The following is an 18,638-nucleotide window of genomic DNA, read 5'->3' on the forward strand; positions in this document are numbered from 1 at the left end:
GATGGAAAGAGAAACAGCATCTCTGAGCATCACTCTAAATAAACCAAAGTGCCTTCAGCGTGCTTTCTCCAAGCGGAGTTATTTCAGTGTCAGTTTTCTTGTCCCTGTAAAATACAGCGCCTCTGGAATTTGTTTGCAGAAACAAAGCTGTGTGTTTGGGGGCTGCATGGAATAATCATTGGGGCATCTTCAGATGGAAGTCCTGAGCAGTTATGGCTGTTAAAGATCCCATGGCACTTTCCCTAAGAGTCATGGAGCCAGACTTTGATCTCAGTTATACCAGGGCAAATACAGAATAGCTCCACTGAAGTTGATGGAGCCATTCCAGTTTTACACTGATGTAACTGAAATCAGAATCTGGCCTTTTGCATTAACCCTGGTGTCCTGACCAAATCTGTTATTCTATTCTGCCTCCTTAAATCCCCCTGGCGGTTTCAACTGGGTTTGGGATTCTACTTCACTTGCTGTCCTAAATTTCTGTGCAATGATGCCATATTGCATAGCTGCTGCCTCCTGCCCCAGAGGTGGCTATGTTTCAGTGGGATGGGGGTGGGCGGTGGGTGAAGTGATTCTTGGACATCTTGTTTGCAATGTATTATAGGTTACTTACGGGTGAAAGATGCTATATAACATTATGCAGCATTATTGTCAGTCTCGTTAGAGACCTGTCCCCTTGATTGGCGCCATATCCAAAAACTTAACTGCCTGCCACAACACCACCTATGCAGCATAATGGGAATCAAATGACCCGACAAAATCACCAACAATGAAGTACTATGCCAGCGCGGCGGCAAATGACTTGGGTCAGAACAATCGACTGCCTAAGAGAGTTCTGTACAGTGCATTTGAAAAAGGCAGTAAGAAGATTGGCCACCCCAAACTCTGCTGCAAGGATTGCATCAAGCAGCACATCCAGTCTGCCAGGCTGGACTTAGTGACCTGGGAAGATACGGGCCATGACAGGCGAGCTTGGTACTCTGCTATGAAGGGAGCAGAACATGCAACAGAATGTCATCGCTCCATTTTGCCCGACAGTCGGAGGGAACGTAGACACCAACTTGCCTTGACACATTTCCTGAACCCTACATGTGGAAACTGATTGCCAGTCACAGTCGTATTCAAATACAAGTGACAGTCATTATTATTATTATTATTTATTATTATTATTGTCAGACACATAGAGAACACGGGAGGGGTGAATTGGCCACTAGAGGGTGCTCTGACAGATGTAGACCTACATTTGCAGGTAGAAAGGGTGCTTAGTTCATGCAAAGCGCATGCCACCTGCTTCTGCTCAGACCCTCCCTTACTTGTCCAGAGGGGCCAAGCCAGCCCCATTTGCCAGCAGGGTGCAGGGAAGCCCATGCAGTTAGCTAATGTATGCACTTTCTCCCCTAGGGTCTCTGTTGTAACTAGTGTGTCCCAGCCCTATTGTCTGAGAGTGTAGGATCCCCTCACACACACCATGACCCCGGGATTCCCAGAGCAGCAGCGCACAGCACAAGTTAAATCAAGTTCCATTGTATCAAACGTAAGCGACCTGTTTCCACTGTCCCTCAATTTCAAAGACAGGCTACATTGCTTGCCTGGCCCTGCTCTGTGGTTAAAGATAGGCATCCAGCCTCCAGGAAGTGAAGCCAATGTCTCTCAGCACCAGGACACTTGCTTTCTCCTGCTTTGCATGACTGCCTGTTGCCCCATTACCCTGGAACCACCTCATTTACCTGCTCTGAGGAGCGGGCATCAAGGATGAGGTGGCTGTTTCTTTAAAGCTCATAAGTAAAGCATGAGGCAGGTGAAGAGAACCAATGCAAGCAACAGAGAGAGAGAGAGCACAGACCCCCACCAAACCCATCCCCCAAGAGCCCCACATCCCCGGGATTTGAGGCTCTTCACAATCTGAATGTACTTGGGACAGCTGGACCCTGACTTCGTAATGGATTAAACAAACTTTCTGGCTCCAAATGAGCCCCTCTCTAATCCAGATGGGCCTGCAGATCCCAGGGCACGTTGGGGTATTGTGCAGTAAGAAAAGAGCCCAGAGTCTGTCCAAGAATAGTGGAGTTGGGTGGGAGAAGTGGGTTCTGACCCAACCTGTTGCCTGTGCCTTTTCTGAATCGAAGGAGGGTGATAATAAAGTAAAAACAAAAATGTATAATCGGTGCATATGTGGAGTGTGTAGGAATTGGGTAGGATTCCTTTAAATAGTTTGTGAGCCCTCTAGCGATGCTCACTAAGCTCCGTGTTTCAGAAGCTGCCAGAAATCAGCCAATGCAGTGGTGCTATTGTAACCCATACCTTGTTGCTAGGCCTGGCATGTTTGTGTATAGTTAGTAAATACAGCTATCTGGGATCCAGTATGTCCCCTGTGGGGTCTTCAGATTGGTGTTGTGGTGTAAAGAGCAAAAGACTCAAGAATGTCTGTGTGTACAATGTGCAGCCTGTGGATCAGGGAGTACAATCGGTGTGTGTGTGTGTATCTCTGTGTGTCTGTGCGTACAGCCTCAGTGTGTCAGTGTCTATGTGTCTCTGTGTGTCAGTGCGTACAGCCTTGGTGTGTGTGTGTGTCTCTGTGTGTGACTGCGTACAGCCTCAGTGTGTCAGTGTCTCTGTGTGTCAGTGTGTACAGCCTCAGTGTGTCACTGTCTGTGTGTCTCTGGCTGTCAGTGCGGACAGTCTCAGTGTGTTAGTGTCTGTGTGTCTCTGTCAGTGCATACAGTTTCTGTGTGTCTGTGTGTGTATCTCTGTGTTGGCATGTACAGTCTGAATGTATGTCAGTGTGTTAGTATGTTTCAGAGTGTCTGTGGACATAGCAGCACTCAACAACAGCGTCTGTAGCTGCCCTTTTTGGTAAGATCGCAAATACAGGAAGCTGAAGTGTGAAACGTATATGTTTAGGAAAAAAAAAAAAAAAAACCCGGCCACACGTCACATGCTCATGAAGTGAGATCGGGAGCAAACCCAGCCCTGAAGGCAGAAGCAGGACGGCGTCTGGGGAGGGAATGAGTTAAACTGAAGGGTAGGGAGCCGGAGCTAGACGTGGCGTGGGCTAGGTGACCGAGAGGTGCTAAGCATGGGTCAGAGGTGGGAGGTGTGAAAGATCGAGAGAGATAGAGGGGAGGGCTGGGACAGGAAAGTGCGTGTGACAGAGTGAGAGGATGCTCCTTGCTAGAAGATGGACGAGACGGTTGTAAAACAGGGATTATTGTACCTCCAGCAGCAGCAAACCTTCGGGAAGGTAAGGACCGACTTGGGCATCTCCGCTAGTTCCGGAAGCCTCTAGCTGCTCTTGACTGGGGATTCCCATGCCCTGCCTGGGGCCTGGGCTTCCTCCATCCTGGACTCAGACAGTGCCTGCCTCTGTGCCCCTAGTTCGCCATCTTGCCTTATTGCAAAGCGGGACAGTTTGCAGGGCTGGCCCCTCATCCCTGGCAGGGCCCTGTTGCTGTGCTGTACCCGGGCTGGGAATGGCAGTAGGGTCACAGAGCCACACGGGTTTCCTAGGGGTTTAAATGCACCATGTATGGGCCTCTCTGGGGAGACGAGTCCCCGCTTCACACTCTCCGCCCCATTAAGAACCCCCTGGATGTTCTGCCTAAACAGTCCCTTGCCCAGTTTCACCCCATTGATCCTACTGTGACGTGCCCTGTCCAGCATCCCCCCTCCTGCTACCCGTCTTCTGCCTTGGTGACTCAACTGGGCACAAGCTGCAGCTCACCAGATCTTCCTCCCTCTTGTAGGAAGCCCTCATCAGTCCGGTGACTCCCAGGAATGAGTCACATCCCTTCAAACGAGAGCCCTGGCGTAGGCAGAAGCTGAGGTCTCTGGCTTTCGTTGTCCCTCCGCTCAAGACATATAGGGCCTGAGACTCACAGTACAGAGACGGGGACAATCTACACTGGGGAAGGGGAAGAGGAGAGCGGCAGGGATTTGTCTTCATGGCACTGACACAGGCAACTTGCCAGGGGCCTGACAGTGATTGGCATAAACATGGGCTGGGCTTTGAAAAAACAACACCACTGTTTTGCAACTGCAGCAGGAGCTCCCCTGCTCCCTGCTTGCTCCTGCGTTGCAGGAGACCCCTGTTTCCTCAGCTCAGTTCTGATATACGGTGTCACAGGACCTCCCCTGTGCTCAGCATCCGTGCTCACACCCGCCTGCTGTGCTGCAGGGGCAACCCCAGCTCTCCCCCACCCTGCTTCTTTGCAGCATTTTAGGAGCTTTCATACTTCCTGCCCAGTTTCTGGGCAGGTCTCAAGATGATCCGGTTGCAAGGATCCGGGCCGGGCTCAGGTTGCAAAGAGCTCCCCTGAAAGCAGAAGTCTGCACAGCTAGCTTTCACCTGCTTGCAGCGCATACTAGTTCGTGGAAAGGTTCCTCTGGAAATGCTGCAGCCAGACCAAAATGGGAGTTCAAACCCCAGAGCACTGCCTGCCATTTCCGGTGGGAGCTGAACAGTCAGGGGAAACTCACAATGAGACCCCCAAAGATATATCCACACTGCCGTAAAACCCCACACTGCACTGAGTCTCAGAGCTGGGGTCAGCTGACTTGGACTTGTGGGGCTAAAAGCAGTGTACTCGCTTGGGCTGGAGCCCAAGGTCTGAGACCCTACCCCCCATGGGGTCTCACAGGAACCTCTATCCTGCAATTTTGTAGCGCTGAAGTCTGAGCCCTGCAGCCTGAGTCTGCTGACCCGGGCCATCTGCAGCCGTGCCGCAGTCTTTTCTTGTAGGGTAGATGTACTCTTAGATACCTGGGCATGAGCCCTGGGATGCAGGAGGTGCACTGTTAATAGAGATGGGCCCTAACTGGACTCCTGGGTCCAACAGCCCCCTAGACCCCGGGAAGTTCAGAACTGGGTGCAGGCATTGGCTCCTGGGCCCAGGTCTAGCTTTCAAAGAAAGACATAGGGCCAGACAGAGCTGGCTCAAGCGTTTTTGCCGCCCCAAGCGGCAAAAAATAAAAAAAAAGCCATGATTGGTGGCACTTCGGCAGCAGTTGTACCGCCGCCGCTTCATTCTTCGGTGGCAAGTCGGTGGCAGGTCCAATCTTCCGAGAGGGACTGAGGGACCCGCCGCCGAATTGCTGCCGAAGAGCTGGACATGCTCCCCTCCGTTGGCCCCCCTCCGTTGGCCACCCCAGGCACCTGCTTGCTGCGCTGCTCCCTGGAGCCGGCCCTGGGGTCAGATCATCAGTGGGTGTCAGTTGGCCTAAGCTCCCTGGGCTTCACTGACTAACACCAGCTAAGTGTCTAGCCCACAATGAACAGTGAGAGGTGATTGTTTCCCCAAGACCTTTTCTTTGGAAAGGCTCCTTTGCAGCACAGTTAGAAACCTCAGATTCCCCTTTCTCTTGCACTGGTGTAACTACGGAGTGACTCCTGATTTACCCCAGCGTGAAGGAGAAGGGAGTTAGGCCCCTGCACCACATTTAGAGACGGGAGGACGCAGAAACAGGCTCTTTCTCCTGTTGGTCAGCTGATCAACGTAGCCAGTGCTGGTGATAACCAAAAGGCATTTCTGTGTGCGGCCTGTGGGCACCAGAGAGGGAGGATCTCAGTCCAGATCCCTGCCCTCAAGAGTCTGCATTGCACAAACCAAGCATGGTACTGACTAGCCCTCTGGGGGTGGACAGCCTAAAGGGGGGCTGGAGTTCCTCTGCTATTTCCAAGTGGCTCCCTAGGGTTGCCAGCCCTCCAGGACTGTCTCCAGGAATTAAAGATGAATCTTTAATTAAAGATTATGTCATGTGATGAAACCTCCAGGCAGGGCCGGCTCCAGGCACCAGCCCACCAAGCTAGTGCTTGGGGCGGCACCTGGAGGGGGGCGGCGCGGCGCGGTGCTCCGGCTCCGGCCGCCGAGGAGAGCGGAGCCGCAGTGGGCTCACCGCCCTCCCCCGGCACTCTGGCCGCCGGGGAGAGCGGAGCCCTGGCCGGGCTCTCCGCCCTCCTCGTGGGGCTCCGGCTGCCAGCGGAGCCGTGGCGGGCTCGCCGCCCTCCCCCCCGGCGCTCCGGCCGGTCGGGGAGAGCGGCCCGTGGCCAGGCTCGGCGCCCTCCCCTGCCGCGCTGGGGGGTGGAGGGCGGAGCAGCGGGAGGCTTTTTTGCCTTGGGCGGCAAAAAAGCCAGAGCTGGCCCTGCCTCCAGGAATACGTCCAGCCAAAATTGGCAACAGCTCTAGGCCAGGGTGGGGAAGGTTGCCTGGCTGTGGCTTCAGTTTCGTGGCTAAGCAGCAGATTCCAATCACCAGCACTAGTCATACACGTGAAATTGAATAGTAACCCCAACCCCCCGTCTGCAAATGTCAGCCCCGCATGTGTGATCTGTGTGCGAGAGCCTGGCTAACAGGCCACGAGCATAGATGGAGCATATCTTCTTAGCAGATAACCAAATGAATGTTTGCAACCCTTGTTATTTCTGTCACTGTCAATAGCTCTCCACCCACCCAGTGAAACACCCCCCCACCGCCAAGGCTGGGCTAGACAGAGCATCCTGGACTCCCCTCCCCTCCCCTCCCTTTCCCTCCCAAGGAAGATGGGTGTGGTGTTGTAACACATGAGAGCAGAGCAGGCAGGATACCAGATAACCATCATCCTTGACCTGTGGCGGCTGTTCCCCCATGAAAGTTTAACCCAAGCAAACAGCCTGTGGCGACACTGTGGAGATCAGTGCAGGCAGATTGGGAAGCTGTTTGGTGCACTGCATATGCATGTTGCAGATTGTCCTTCGCACCACTCTAGACTGAGCCATGTACACAGAAAGGTCAGGTTATCCTCAGTTAAAGTGAGGGCTTCGATTCAGCTGGTGCACAGTGGGGAGGTAAACTGGACCCTATTTCCTTCGGCCTACTTATTCTCTGTTTATTTTGTAACACAAAGGAAGTCTCCAGCTGTTCTGGTTGTTGAGCTAGCTTCAAAAATGTGACGCAAGTGTCCCTGATGCAGTGACGTCTGCCTGTTTTTACAGAATCGGAAACAATCTAGGGCCTGATCCAAAGCCCATGGTAGTCAATGGCAAGAGTCCATTTCACTTCAGGATCCTTTAGATCATGCACTTAGGCATCAACTGGGCCCTAAGTGAGAAAGCTGCCACAAAGACGTCATTTGCAGGGTGAAATTGCTGTCTTGGCAGCAGTTCAGCTGGTCAATTTGGCAACAGTATTTCTGACAGAGCCATTTCAGGGCATGTACACATAGATAGCCACTCTGAGTCCAGGTTAAGAGTATCTATCTATCTATCCAGGGCCGGCTCTGGCTTTTTTGCCGCCCCAGGCAAAAAAGCCTCCGGCTGTGCCCCCCAGCGCGGCAGGGGAGGGCACGGGGGGCGGGGGGAAGGCGGCCGGAGCCCCGGGGGAGGGCGGCGAACCCCAGCCGGGGCTCTGCTCTCCCTGGCAGCGAGCCCCGGCTGGGGCTTCGCTCTCCCCGGTGGCCGGAGCCGGAGCGCCACACCGCGCCGCCCCCCTCCAGGTGCCGCCCCAAGCACAAGCTTGGTGGGCTGGTGCCTGGAGCCGGCCATCTATCTATCTATCTATCTATCTATCTATCTATCTATCTATCTATCTATCTATCTAAGGATTTTATCCTGCTGCCCATCACTGCAGTATCTGAGCTCCTTCCACATAAAATCAAGAGCACTAGTGAAGTCTCTAGCGGACTTTGTGGAGTCTCTGGCCCTTCAAGCTAACGTAACCTGTACCAACATAATGAAAGATCTGAATGAAAACCAATGTTGGTGTTTCGTGTCCAGCATGTTTGTGCTTAGACCAGCCCTTTGAGGTTACCTCTACACAGCCATCAGCCACCCACAGAAGCAAGCCCCCAAGCCTGGGTCAACAGACTCAGGCGTGCAGGACTTGTGCTTCAGTGCTAAAATTAGCTGTGAAGACAGGAGACAGCAGTTTGAAGTTGCAGCTGGGGCTGGAGCTTGGGCTCTGCTGCCAATCCCCCTCTCTAGGTTTCAGACCTCTGCAGCCTTGACCTAGGTATTTTTAATGTGATAGTGTGAGCCGCGCAAGCCCAAATCTGTCAACCAGGGCTGAGAGGCTCGCTGCCACGAGCAGTGTAGATGCACCCAGAGTCTCAGTGTCTTTGTGGATTGTCGGGGATGTTTACAGGAGCCACTTAAAAGTAAACACTTAAGGGAAAATTTTCAGATTCCTCTAAGGCACAGAATGGGAGTTAAGTGTCTAAATGCCTTTGAGGATCTGGATCTAAGTGACTTAGGAGCCCAAATCCTGTTGACTTGCAATGGAACTTGGACTCCTAAGGCACAGGTGCTTTTGAAATTGTTACCCTCATGGCCCTTTTTAAAACAGCACTGCAGGGTGGAGACAAGGACCGTGTCATCCCTGCAATAAGAGGTGTGTTTGCTTTGATAAACCTTAGTGGAGAGAAGGCACTGCAGTTTTTACTGTGATGGAGCTAGGTGAGCTTAAACCCAGGTATGTTGATATATGGTTAAACTCCACTAGTTACACCAAGGTAAAAACTGCGGGTGGCTTGTTTCCCCTAGGGTTTGCATTGAGCTAGCTAGCAATGCAAACACACCTCTTATTGCAGTGAAAATAGTCCATGGCTCTAGATCTGTCTTGATGTAAAAACACAACTGTTTTTTGCCATGAAGAGGTGGGAATAGCTTTAGTTTTCCATGTAAAACAAACCAGCTGTCCCCGGGAGGCCATTTACAGCCCAGACATTGCAGCCTTGGGCTAGTGCATGAGAATCAGAAGCAAAACTTCCTAGGAACCCAAAGGGAGAGCTAATACCCGCATGTTTCTGTTCCTTTTGCTTCCTTCCCCCTGGTCAGAAATGGAGGAAGTTCTGGGCAGTGCTGTACCGGGAGAGTGCCTGCTCCTGCGCCCACCTGGAGCTCTTCGAGGGCTCCGGGCCTCCCACTTCCGAGAAGCCCAAGAAGGCTGAAAGTGGCAAGAAGCTCATCAAGTTGAGTAACTGTGTGCATGTGGCTCAGGCTAATGGGGACACCAGCAGCCCCAAGGAGACTGTCCCCTTCATTCTGGAGACCACGGACAAGCGCTACTTGCTGGCAGCTGAAAGCACCGAGGTGGCCAACTGGGTCCTCACCCTCTGCGATCTGGCCTTCGCGGTAAGAGTGGCGGCGTGCTCCCTGTGGTGGTGGGGAGTGATGTGGGCGTATGGAGGGGTCCTTAAGAGTGAGGGGGATGCCAAGGATCTGGAGGGGGGTGTTCAGGGGTGGGGGACTCCAAGAGCTGGGGTTTCCATGGAGGTGGGTGTTGGAGGGTGCCAGGGAGAATGGATGGCCCAGCTTTGCTCATTAGTACTGAGCTTTGGCCTACACTGAAGTGTTGCTCAGAGTCCTCAGGGTGCTCTCTCAGGCCAGCTCTGGTGTCCCCTGTGTCCTTCACAGGGTCTCCAAGCCCCTGTTGGTCTGGGGAGTGGGAGGAGCCTTGGCAGTTCAACAAAGAGCCCCAGGCACTAGGAGATGAGGTTGCAGGAAGGGGGATGCCCTCTCTATCAGCTCTGGCATCTGGATCTCAGTGCTGGGGAGGAGACACCACATGGGCCCAAATCAGCGTGGCTGGACTTGGGCTGCCCCACACTCACCCATTTCTCTTCCCTGTGGGTTCCAGAGGAGCAGGGAGGAACGGAAGGCAGCAGTGGGGAAGGACAGCCACCCGGTCTCGCTATCCATGGAGGAGAACTCCCTGTACAGCTCCAGGGCCAAAGGTAGGGTGGGAATGAGAGAGCCTGGCTCTGCGTGTGCGTGCGTGCATGTGTGTTTGAAGTGCATCTAGTTCTGGTGGAAGGTGTTGGGTCAGCAGGCACTGGAGACTGGACCTGTGTGTTCACCTCCATAGAACTCACAGGCTAGGAGATGAGATACCTAGAGCCATGGATGGAGCCACTATGAACATGCAGGTAAATAGATGCAGTTTTGGGCATGTGTGTGTGTGTGAGAGAGAAAGAAATCGGATAGACTGATAGTTGGATGTGCATGGTGTGAGATGGGTATTAGGATGAATATGTATGTCCGTAGAGAGACAGGCGATGTGTGGCGAAAGCCAGCCAGCCAGCTGGATGAGCGGAGTGGGCACAGCAGGGGCAGAGGCAGGGCACAACAGAGAAGAAGCCCCCAGCAGAACGATTCAAGTGGTTTTGCTTTCTTCTTTCTGAGAGGAAGTGGGGGGGGGGCAGCGGGAGGGTGATGGAGTAATAACACCTTGCCCTGGCGGAACCCGAAACCACAGTCAAGTATGACTCAGCCGCGATCCCTGAGCCCTGCTGGGCGCTTACAGAGGAGCAGACCTCTCCCTAGCTCTTGCGGGGGCTGCTGGGAAATGTAGGCTCTTGCCCTCTCTTTGCAAACAGAGACATGCCCTCTCCTTTGCCTGCCAGCCCCGTACTTACTTTGGGGGACACTCACACGCACAAGCGGGAGTTTAATATCCCAGAGCCCTGGGGACTTGAGCCAAAGCCCATTGAAGTCAATAGAAAGAATCTCATTGATTTCTGTGAGCTTTGGATCAGCCCCTAATCTCTTGCCACCAGCCCCAGCTTGGCTGCCGCATGCCCCTTTGTTCCTTGCTCTCCCCTGCATACTGCCAGAATCAATTGCATTGCTCCACATTAACCCCTCGGTTCCCAGGCTATCGGCATCCAGACCTGCCCCCCAGTGCACACATTGGAGCATTTTGCCTTTCAAACCCACCAGGTCCCATTTCTAAGTAGACTCCACTACTGACCAGCAATCAGGGAGTAACAACTTCCTGCTACTTGGGTAGCTGACCTAACGGGGGCTAGAACCAGCAGCCTAGAGATCCAGGGACCATCAGCAATCACCTCATTCACGTTACCACCAACATGCCACTGACTCGTAACAAAACAGCAAATCGACATAACGATGACATAATATGAATATAACAATGCTTCCCAAGCCTCACTCCCTGTGACGTGTTTGGTCTCTTGGGGGACCCTTGTCCTCTGGGGTCTCCTAACCTGTTTCTGCCTCCTACTTCACCCCCTTCCCTTGGGCAGCAAGCTTTTGCTTATGACATTCTTCGGGGGGGGGGGAACGTGACATCATTAGAAACCAGAAGCCTGCAGCCAGCCTCTGGGTCCAAGTGCCCTTCAGCGAACTGGGAACGCACCTGAAACTGTTGCAGATCTAGTTGCAGCGCATCAGGGTTGTGTCCACATTCGAAGCCACATTACAACCACGTTCAGAGAATCCGTAGCATGGTTCTCAGAGCACAGTCCCGGGATTTACCCAGGCCAGGGAGACTGTGTCTGAATTGTTTTAGCAGCAATGGTGCTGGAGACCCATTAGCACACGTCATTCTTCCTGATCACTGTTTCTGAACACAGTTCTTGCTAGCGCATCTCAGGCCATGGCGACAGAACCTCATCTAGTTTAAGTCAGCACAGTCCCATTGACTTCATCTTCTCTGCCAGCTGGAGGTCTGGTCCTACCCAGTCAGAGTAGCAGATGCTCACACCCACTTTTCCCTCGTGTAACAGATTGCATGCAGGGTGGTGGGTCCCAGCCACTCTGAGCCACGAGCCGCCAGGAGTCGGGGACCAAAAGGAGTTTTCCCAGGCCACAAAATTGCACTGGTTTAACTAAAGGGGTGATGCTGAACTTGTGTGCAAAGCCAAGCCCTGACAGATAGAGGAAAGGCAGCTATAGACATCGGGAAGGAGGGATTCCCTGGCCCACCATCCCAGTCTCACTGGAGCGCTGCACTGTACCCAGGTAGGAAGGAAGGGAATATAATGGTGTGCTCAGAGGAGGCCCTTGTCAGTATCACTTGGCTATTATTATTTGCCTTGCCTTAGTGCCTGGGAGCCCTAGTCACAGACCAGGAGCCCATTGTGTTAAAGTTAAAGATTAAACCTGGAGCCTTAGCCCATATGCCACTTAAGCCACGCTGCTAATTTTGAATCGGAACATGGCTGCAACAACAGCTCAGCCCTGCTCTTTGCAAGAAGTGAAATGGAAAATCAGCTTCATAAATAGCCCTCCTGCACTTCCTGCTTTGTGGTTTGGTAGAACTGTGCCTCGCGCTGATAACCGGCCGCTCGCAACTGTCCAGAGCGCTTAGAACCCTTGTCGGTCTTGCACCATTTCCCATGAGAGCCCCTCAACCCTGCTCTCCTGTGCTGAGGAGTGACTGAAGGCACAGAGCCCATGCGCCCACTCCCACGAAGCCACGGGAACAGGCCATCAACCCTGCATGCCAAGTAGCGCAGCTGGGCTGGGTGATTTGAGTGAAGGGAGAGGAGCGTGGGATGGGGGAGTGAGGCAGCCGGCAGCCACGTGGAAAGGGAAATTGAGGCTCTGGCTATGCCGCTGACTTGCAGGGTGACCTTGGATCAGTCACTTCTCTGTGCCTCACTTTCCCCATTTGTGCAATGAGGGTAATGTGACTGAGTCAGCGCTGCACACAGCTCGCGGATCCTCAGAGGAAAGGGCCTGTCTGAGGGCCAAGTGTTCTGAATGTTTATATAGGGAAAAGATTGAAATGCAGGGGCCAGAAGGGGCACTTTCTCCCTCTGCCTCCATCTCTGTGTCTCGCCGCCTCCTGAGTGCTGCTAGGAAGGCATGTGGTGAGCCGACAGAGCTGGTGTCCACAAACACAGTAAGAGTGTCACACACACTTGGCTCGGGCTCAGTTTACCAACTGACCCGCAGATGTTGGCCTGTTGCAAACATCCTGCTCGATCATCAACGTAGCAACCTCTCCACGTCAAAGGCAGCCTGAGCAATGGACCTGGGACTCTTTCAGGGAAGTGGAAGGGCGCACGGGGTGCTGGGAAAGGAGCAGAGATTAATCCTCCCAGAGCATGGTTCCTGCCTTACAAGAACCCGTAGGGTGGGCTGGCAAAGGAAAATCACCCCCTCTCCAGGCCATTGCTCCTGTCTTGAGAACAGGCATGCCAAGCACACTTGCTAACTCACATGCACGTGTGTATGCACACAGTTGCACATTTGCACACCTTTCCACCTGGAAATATATACCTGGGGACTCTCAAATGCAAACGCACACACAAACTCACTTGCATGGGCACACTTACATGCATGCACACACATGTGAGCAGGCGCAGTCACAGTCACACACACACACACACACACACACACACACACACACACACACACACACACACACCTTTTGTTTGCAGGATTAAACAGCAGCATTGGCAGAGAATTGAGAGCAAAGGGCCAAATCCATGATAGATGTAAATCCAGGGGTGAGTCTGGCCCAATGTCTTGATCCAGCCTGCACCTCTCCCTTGGTCTCATCTCCAACCTGTGTTTGTCTCAGGCTTCTTCAGATGGTGAGTCACTTTTTTTTATCCACCCTCTAAAGGAGAATGGGGTAGCCTGTCCCTGCAGTTGGAGGGTTCTGATCTGCTACGCTATCAGCTGGTGAGAAGGCAGCACACTCACCTCCCTTTCTCAGAGAGGGCCAAGGGGCACGTTGCAGGGAGCAGATAAGCTACAGGGAGATTGTGCTGGGCTACATAGCACTTGGCAAACTACTGCAGGAGACGGGCCTGCCTTGAGCTGAAATCCAGTAAGGTGCTAGGGAAGTGGGAATGGTCTTGCTGGTTTGGCAGGGCGGCGGGGGAGATCTGCTGCCTGCCGGGCTGCTTTTGCATGCAGCTGTCAGGACCATGCCTCGGCTACAGAGGGCTGTTTAACATGGAGTGGGGGTCCAAGTCGTGTCCCAAGGCTGCCGGCATCCGGCATGGCTCTGGGGAGAGGCTGACCTGCATTCTCAGAAGGGAGCTGGCCTCGTAATAAGAATAAATACCATGCTCAGGATTTTCCCTCACAAGCTCTTTGCAAACCGATCACCTAAGAACCGCTTGACTCCCCTCTGTAATGCTGCTGCCTCCAGGGTGGAACCTGGCAGCTGGTAAATAGAGGCCCAGGAACCCTTCCCGGCAGCTTAGGACAGGAAGGGGAGAAGAAGCAGGATCCAGTCGAAACTGCAGGGAGCACGCGGGGAGGCGGAGGATGTAATTGGCCAAGCTGGAATTTGGACAGAACACTGGGTTAGAACATCCCTGTTCTTGGGGGAAGTGCCCTGGGCTCAGGACCTGGGGTTTGTGTACCTCTGGAAGATAGGGGATGGGTTTGCCTCTACTCTGCCTTTCACCTGGTGGAGTCATTTACACTTGGGCAAAGTGAGTGCCAAACGTGAGCTCTGGTGTGAGTGGAGTATTCCAGATTGGCAACGCTGTGCCCAGCTGTGAACAAAGGCACAAAGCGCCAGGGGGAGGCGAGAATCAGCCCCCTCCTCTCTAACAGATCCCATGCTCAGGTGATGAGTGCGGTCCAGACAGATTGGACAGCTCCTCCCCTCCCCACATCCTCCTGGGGTAATGGAGTCAGCACTGACTCCAAGGGAAGAGCCCCCATCATCACACGAGGGCATAGGACACTGACTCAGAGAGAGCGTCCTTTCCTGAGTCACCCGCACCCCTTATCACAGCACCACGGGCTTTTTGGAAGTCTGCCATCCATGTGCCTGCGTCACGTGGCTGAAAGCACAGTGTGAATCTGAGGTGCGTTTGGATCAGAGTTTGGCTCCCACGGTGGCTGCCGGAAGCTCTCGGTGAGCGCAGGGCTGGGCACAGCCCTTGCAGATCCCAGCTCCGTGGCCCTTTCAGGCGGCTGACATGACATGCTCCATGTTCCGCTTCCGGCAGAGCTGGGGGACATGAGGGCCCCAGTGAGGCCTCGTGGTCGTTACAGCACCTGCGCTGAGCAGGAGGGGGATGCAGCGTGGCAGCGGGAGCATTTGCATTTCTCGGCCCCACTCACTGAGCTGAGGGAGTCCTGGCAGGAACAGGAAGGATGTGGTGGGCTCATCTCGAGGAAAGTTCACCTTGCATTGTGCCAGCTGTGTCACACTGCGGGGGCCAGGGGGAGGAGGGTGCAGCAGGGGGCAGAGAGGGGAATTTACGTCCGTGGGCGTGCTGCATGGAGGAGTTCAGAGATAGCAGGCCTTCTTCTCCGACTGGGGGCACATCCCCTCACTGATGCACTGTTAATCTCTTAACAAAGGGCTCTTGGAAAGCCCTTTACCAACATCCCAGGGTCCTGGGTGCTACCGGAGATGAGGAATCGAGTCAGGTGATCTCCCACTGAAATGGCAGTGCTGTCTCCAATCCACAGCCACGGGGCAGAACTGTGCTGCTAGGAAAGCAAACTGCGGGGAGATGATAGGCGAGCACACCGTAGCGTTCAGCTTGGGCAGCTCGAAATGGGGGAAGTGGGTTTGCGTGTGAGAGAGGCTGTCTGCATATGTGTGTCTGTCTGTGTGCGACCGTGAGTCTGTGTCTCGGACGGGGAGCGCACGTGTGACTCTGTGTGTGAAGATCTTGCAGGGGAATCCAGGGGCTTTGGGGGTTCTCTGCTCCCCCTCCTGGGGAGGGGGGATGTTTCTGGGACATTTCTGCTGTGCATCCCAAGGGAAAAGCATTTGCCTTTTAGGAGTGTTTTGAGGAGTGCCAGGGATGAGTCAGAGGCAGAGGGCAAAAGCCTCCCTGAGTCTGAGGGCCCCAAAGACTCCCTGAGTCTGAAGGCAACTCCTGGCAGCACCTCGCTAATACCCGTCAGCTCTCAAGAAGGCTGGAGATTCCCTGATCTTTAGTCTTTCGCCTGCCCCCCACCCCGTGTGGGGTAAGCCACCTACCGTGCCACATACCATCATCCCCAGTCTAACCATTGTATGATGGTGCCACTGGCCCATATGGACTTGGGCCGTAGTAGTTCCCTCTCAGGCTGAGCGCCCAGCTGCACTGTCTGTGGCATGTCCTACTCCACACTGGTTATGTAGGACACAGCCAGGCCTGGTGGTAACTGCACTCCCCCCATCTCTGCGTTGCTACATTAGCAGATGACAGGCCTGCCGGGGTACGTGCTGTTGAGCCGCAGGCTCCCAGCAGCAGGGCTGACAGCGTGAGGGAGACCTGGGAGCTCATGTATTCATGCAAAATTCACGAGGTGCCGCGCGGAAGGGCTGTGAGCTGCAGCATGGCCGGCAGGATCACCTCTAGCACGTGTTCCTTTGCAGCCGCAGCCACTAAGGAGTTCCAAGTGACCGTGAGGGCCACGGAGGCCACCGAGCGCTGCCGCCTCTGGGGCAGCTTCATCCTCCGAGCTGAGAATGAGGCCCTGGAGCTTCAGGACCTGCAGACGGGGGGCGTGCTTTATACCTGGCCTTATAAGTTCCTGCGGAGATTTGGACGGGATAAGGTAACCACAGACCCAGAGGGAGGGAACAGCTCCTCTGAGGTGCAGGGTGGGGATGGGGGGTATCAGATCAGGAAGCTAAGCAGGAAGTCTGTTAAAAGTCAAGCCTCTTCCTGTCAGAAAGGCTGGGCCTGGAGTAGCTGTCAGCTGGCACTCGCATGCCATTTGCTGTAGCCCCTTCTGCCAGTAGCTGGGAGGTGAGCGCTTCCCACAGCCAGCGCTCCTGCCCTGCTCACTAGAGCCTCACCTATTGGGAGCTGGAAGCTCCCCCCACAGCCAGCACCCTGCAAAAACTGGGGTAGTTTGTGAGCTTCTCCAAGATAATACATGTGCACTATCCTGCTGGGGGAGGCAGGGACTGGAGTAGCTGTGACATCCCCCTTGCACAAGCCAGAGCTCCTGCAGGGAGACTGAGCCCCCTTTTGGGTCAGGACATCCTTGTCCCTCTTGCATAGGTCACATCAAGGCAGGCAAGGAGAGTTTTCTTGGGAACAAACACATCAGATAGCTAGGTGAGAAAATTATCCATGGGGGGAGTAGGTATAACAGCCCTCAGTCTGAGTCATCAGCTGGGTTTGATCCTAGAGCCTTCGATCCCTAGCACAGGCCTTTCGCACTTGAGAGCAAGGAGAGTTAGTTAGCAGCTGTAGTATGTTGTTATCCTCAATGTGGCAGGGGCTGCTGTACCCACACAGTGCTGGGGATATGACCCTGCTTGGCTTTGCACCCCTGCCAGGTGACCTTCTCCTTCGAAGCTGGTCGAAGATGTGCCTCTGGAGAAGGCAACTTTGAGTTTGAGACCACACAGGGCAACGAGATCTTCCAGGTCATTGAGTCAGCCATCAACGTGCAGAGGGGCCTTGGGGCAGATGAGCCGCGGTGGGTTGGCCCTGCTGACGATGCCCTCAGGGTTCCTGTTCCTGTGAGGACCGTGAGCCGAGCCAGGGATGGTGAGGAGAGGGTCTCAACTGGGGGGTCCCTGCTGCACCACATGGCCAGCACCAAATGCCTCTCCCTGGAGTCTAGCTTGGAGGGGAAGCCAGCCAAAGGCAAATCAGTGAAGCCCACCAACAGCTTCCCCTTATCCGGGGAGCCCACAAGCAGCTTCATCTCCCCTGCTGACTCCGAGTTGCCCTACGCGGAGCCACGTGACTCCCTACGGCTGCCCCCGCAGGGCAGAGCCAAGACCCTGCAGCAGGCGAGGAAGGCGGTGGCTCAGGCAAAAGAGGTACCTGAGTCCGAATATGCTGTGCCCTTCGACACCATCGCCAAGTCCCTGATGGCCACAGAGTTTGGCAGCTTTCTCTGCGGCTTTGAGGAGCCAGAGGTCCCATACCCGCTGTATGACAGCATAGATGAAGCGGGCGTGAGGAAGCGGAGCCAGCCACCCACTCAGACCAAGCCAGAGCACATTTATGATGAGCCTGAGGGCCTGTCTGCCCACACTGTGTACGATGAGCCCGAGGAGGTCAAAGGGGAGGCCTGGAAGCTGCAGGCCACTGCAGAGGACCCAGTGGGTCACGAGTACCCCTACAACCCCCAGCGGGATGACTACTCTGTGCCCAAGATGGCCGTGCCCACCCTGCACCCGCTCGCCGGGAAAGGGGGAGACTGGACTGGGGAAACCGAATACGACAATGTGGCCCTGAGGTTCATGAACAAGAAGAAGAATGTGCAGTAAAAGGGAGGAGAGGGAAGAGGAGAGAGAACAAGAGAAAAGACTTTCTGTGCGGCCATTCCACTTGGCCCCGGGTTGTGCCATCTCTCTAGCCCTGGAGATGGCTGGAGTGGACATTTCCAAGAGCCTTTGCTCTTCAGCTGTCCCTTACAGTGAAAGCTGAGTCTGTCAAACTCATCTCACTAGTGACTGAAAGCCTGTTCGGGCCTGGCTGTCCAGCAGTGGGGAACGATAGAATCCGAGTGCCCTCTCCCTTAGCCTAGACTGTATAGATTTAGGGCAGGGTCATGCATTGCTGTATAGTGTGTACGGCACTCAGCATGGTGATGGCAGTTAATATACAGAGTACTAATAATGCTGTCCCAAAGGGTCTGGGTTACTCTCCCCTCCCTAGAAGATATTCCTGGGCATCTCTATTAAAAACGGCATTTAAACCGGCTGCTAGAGTGGTCTGCGGCTTCTTTCCCCATTACATCTGTTTCTCTGGTCCAGCATTACCGGTGGTGGATCCTTTGTTTCTTCATGTCATCAAATCCAGACTGGATGCCGTTCTGGAAGTTATGCTCTAGTCCAACACGAGTTACGGGGATCAATGCAGGGATAACTGGGGGAAATGTAACTGCCTGTGGTATCGCAGAGTTCAGGGATGATCTAAGGGGCCCTTGCGAATCTATGAACCTTCCTTCCCCAGCACAGCTGATCCCATCTTCCTGTGACCTG

The 18,638-nt window shown here is 54.2% G+C and overlaps 1 protein-coding gene across 1 annotated transcript; it reads left to right on the plus strand.

The window, feature by feature from the left end:
* The first annotated feature begins 2,951 nt into the window (after positions 1-2,951).
* DOK2 (docking protein 2) lies at positions 2,952-18,357 on the plus strand. Its single transcript, XM_005285091.4, has 5 exons — positions 2,952-3,238; positions 8,804-9,100; positions 9,606-9,702; positions 16,062-16,243; positions 16,977-18,357. Exons 1-5 carry the CDS (start codon positions 3,176-3,178, stop codon positions 17,919-17,921), a joined length of 1,584 nt encoding a protein of 527 aa, XP_005285148.1. The 5' UTR covers positions 2,952-3,175; the 3' UTR covers positions 17,922-18,357.
* Positions 18,358-18,638: the final 281 nt, after the last annotated feature.

Source organism: Chrysemys picta, chromosome 2, assembly GCF_011386835.1.
Source record: "Chrysemys picta bellii isolate R12L10 chromosome 2, ASM1138683v2, whole genome shotgun sequence".
Taxonomy (NCBI): domain Eukaryota; kingdom Metazoa; phylum Chordata; order Testudines; family Emydidae; genus Chrysemys; species Chrysemys picta.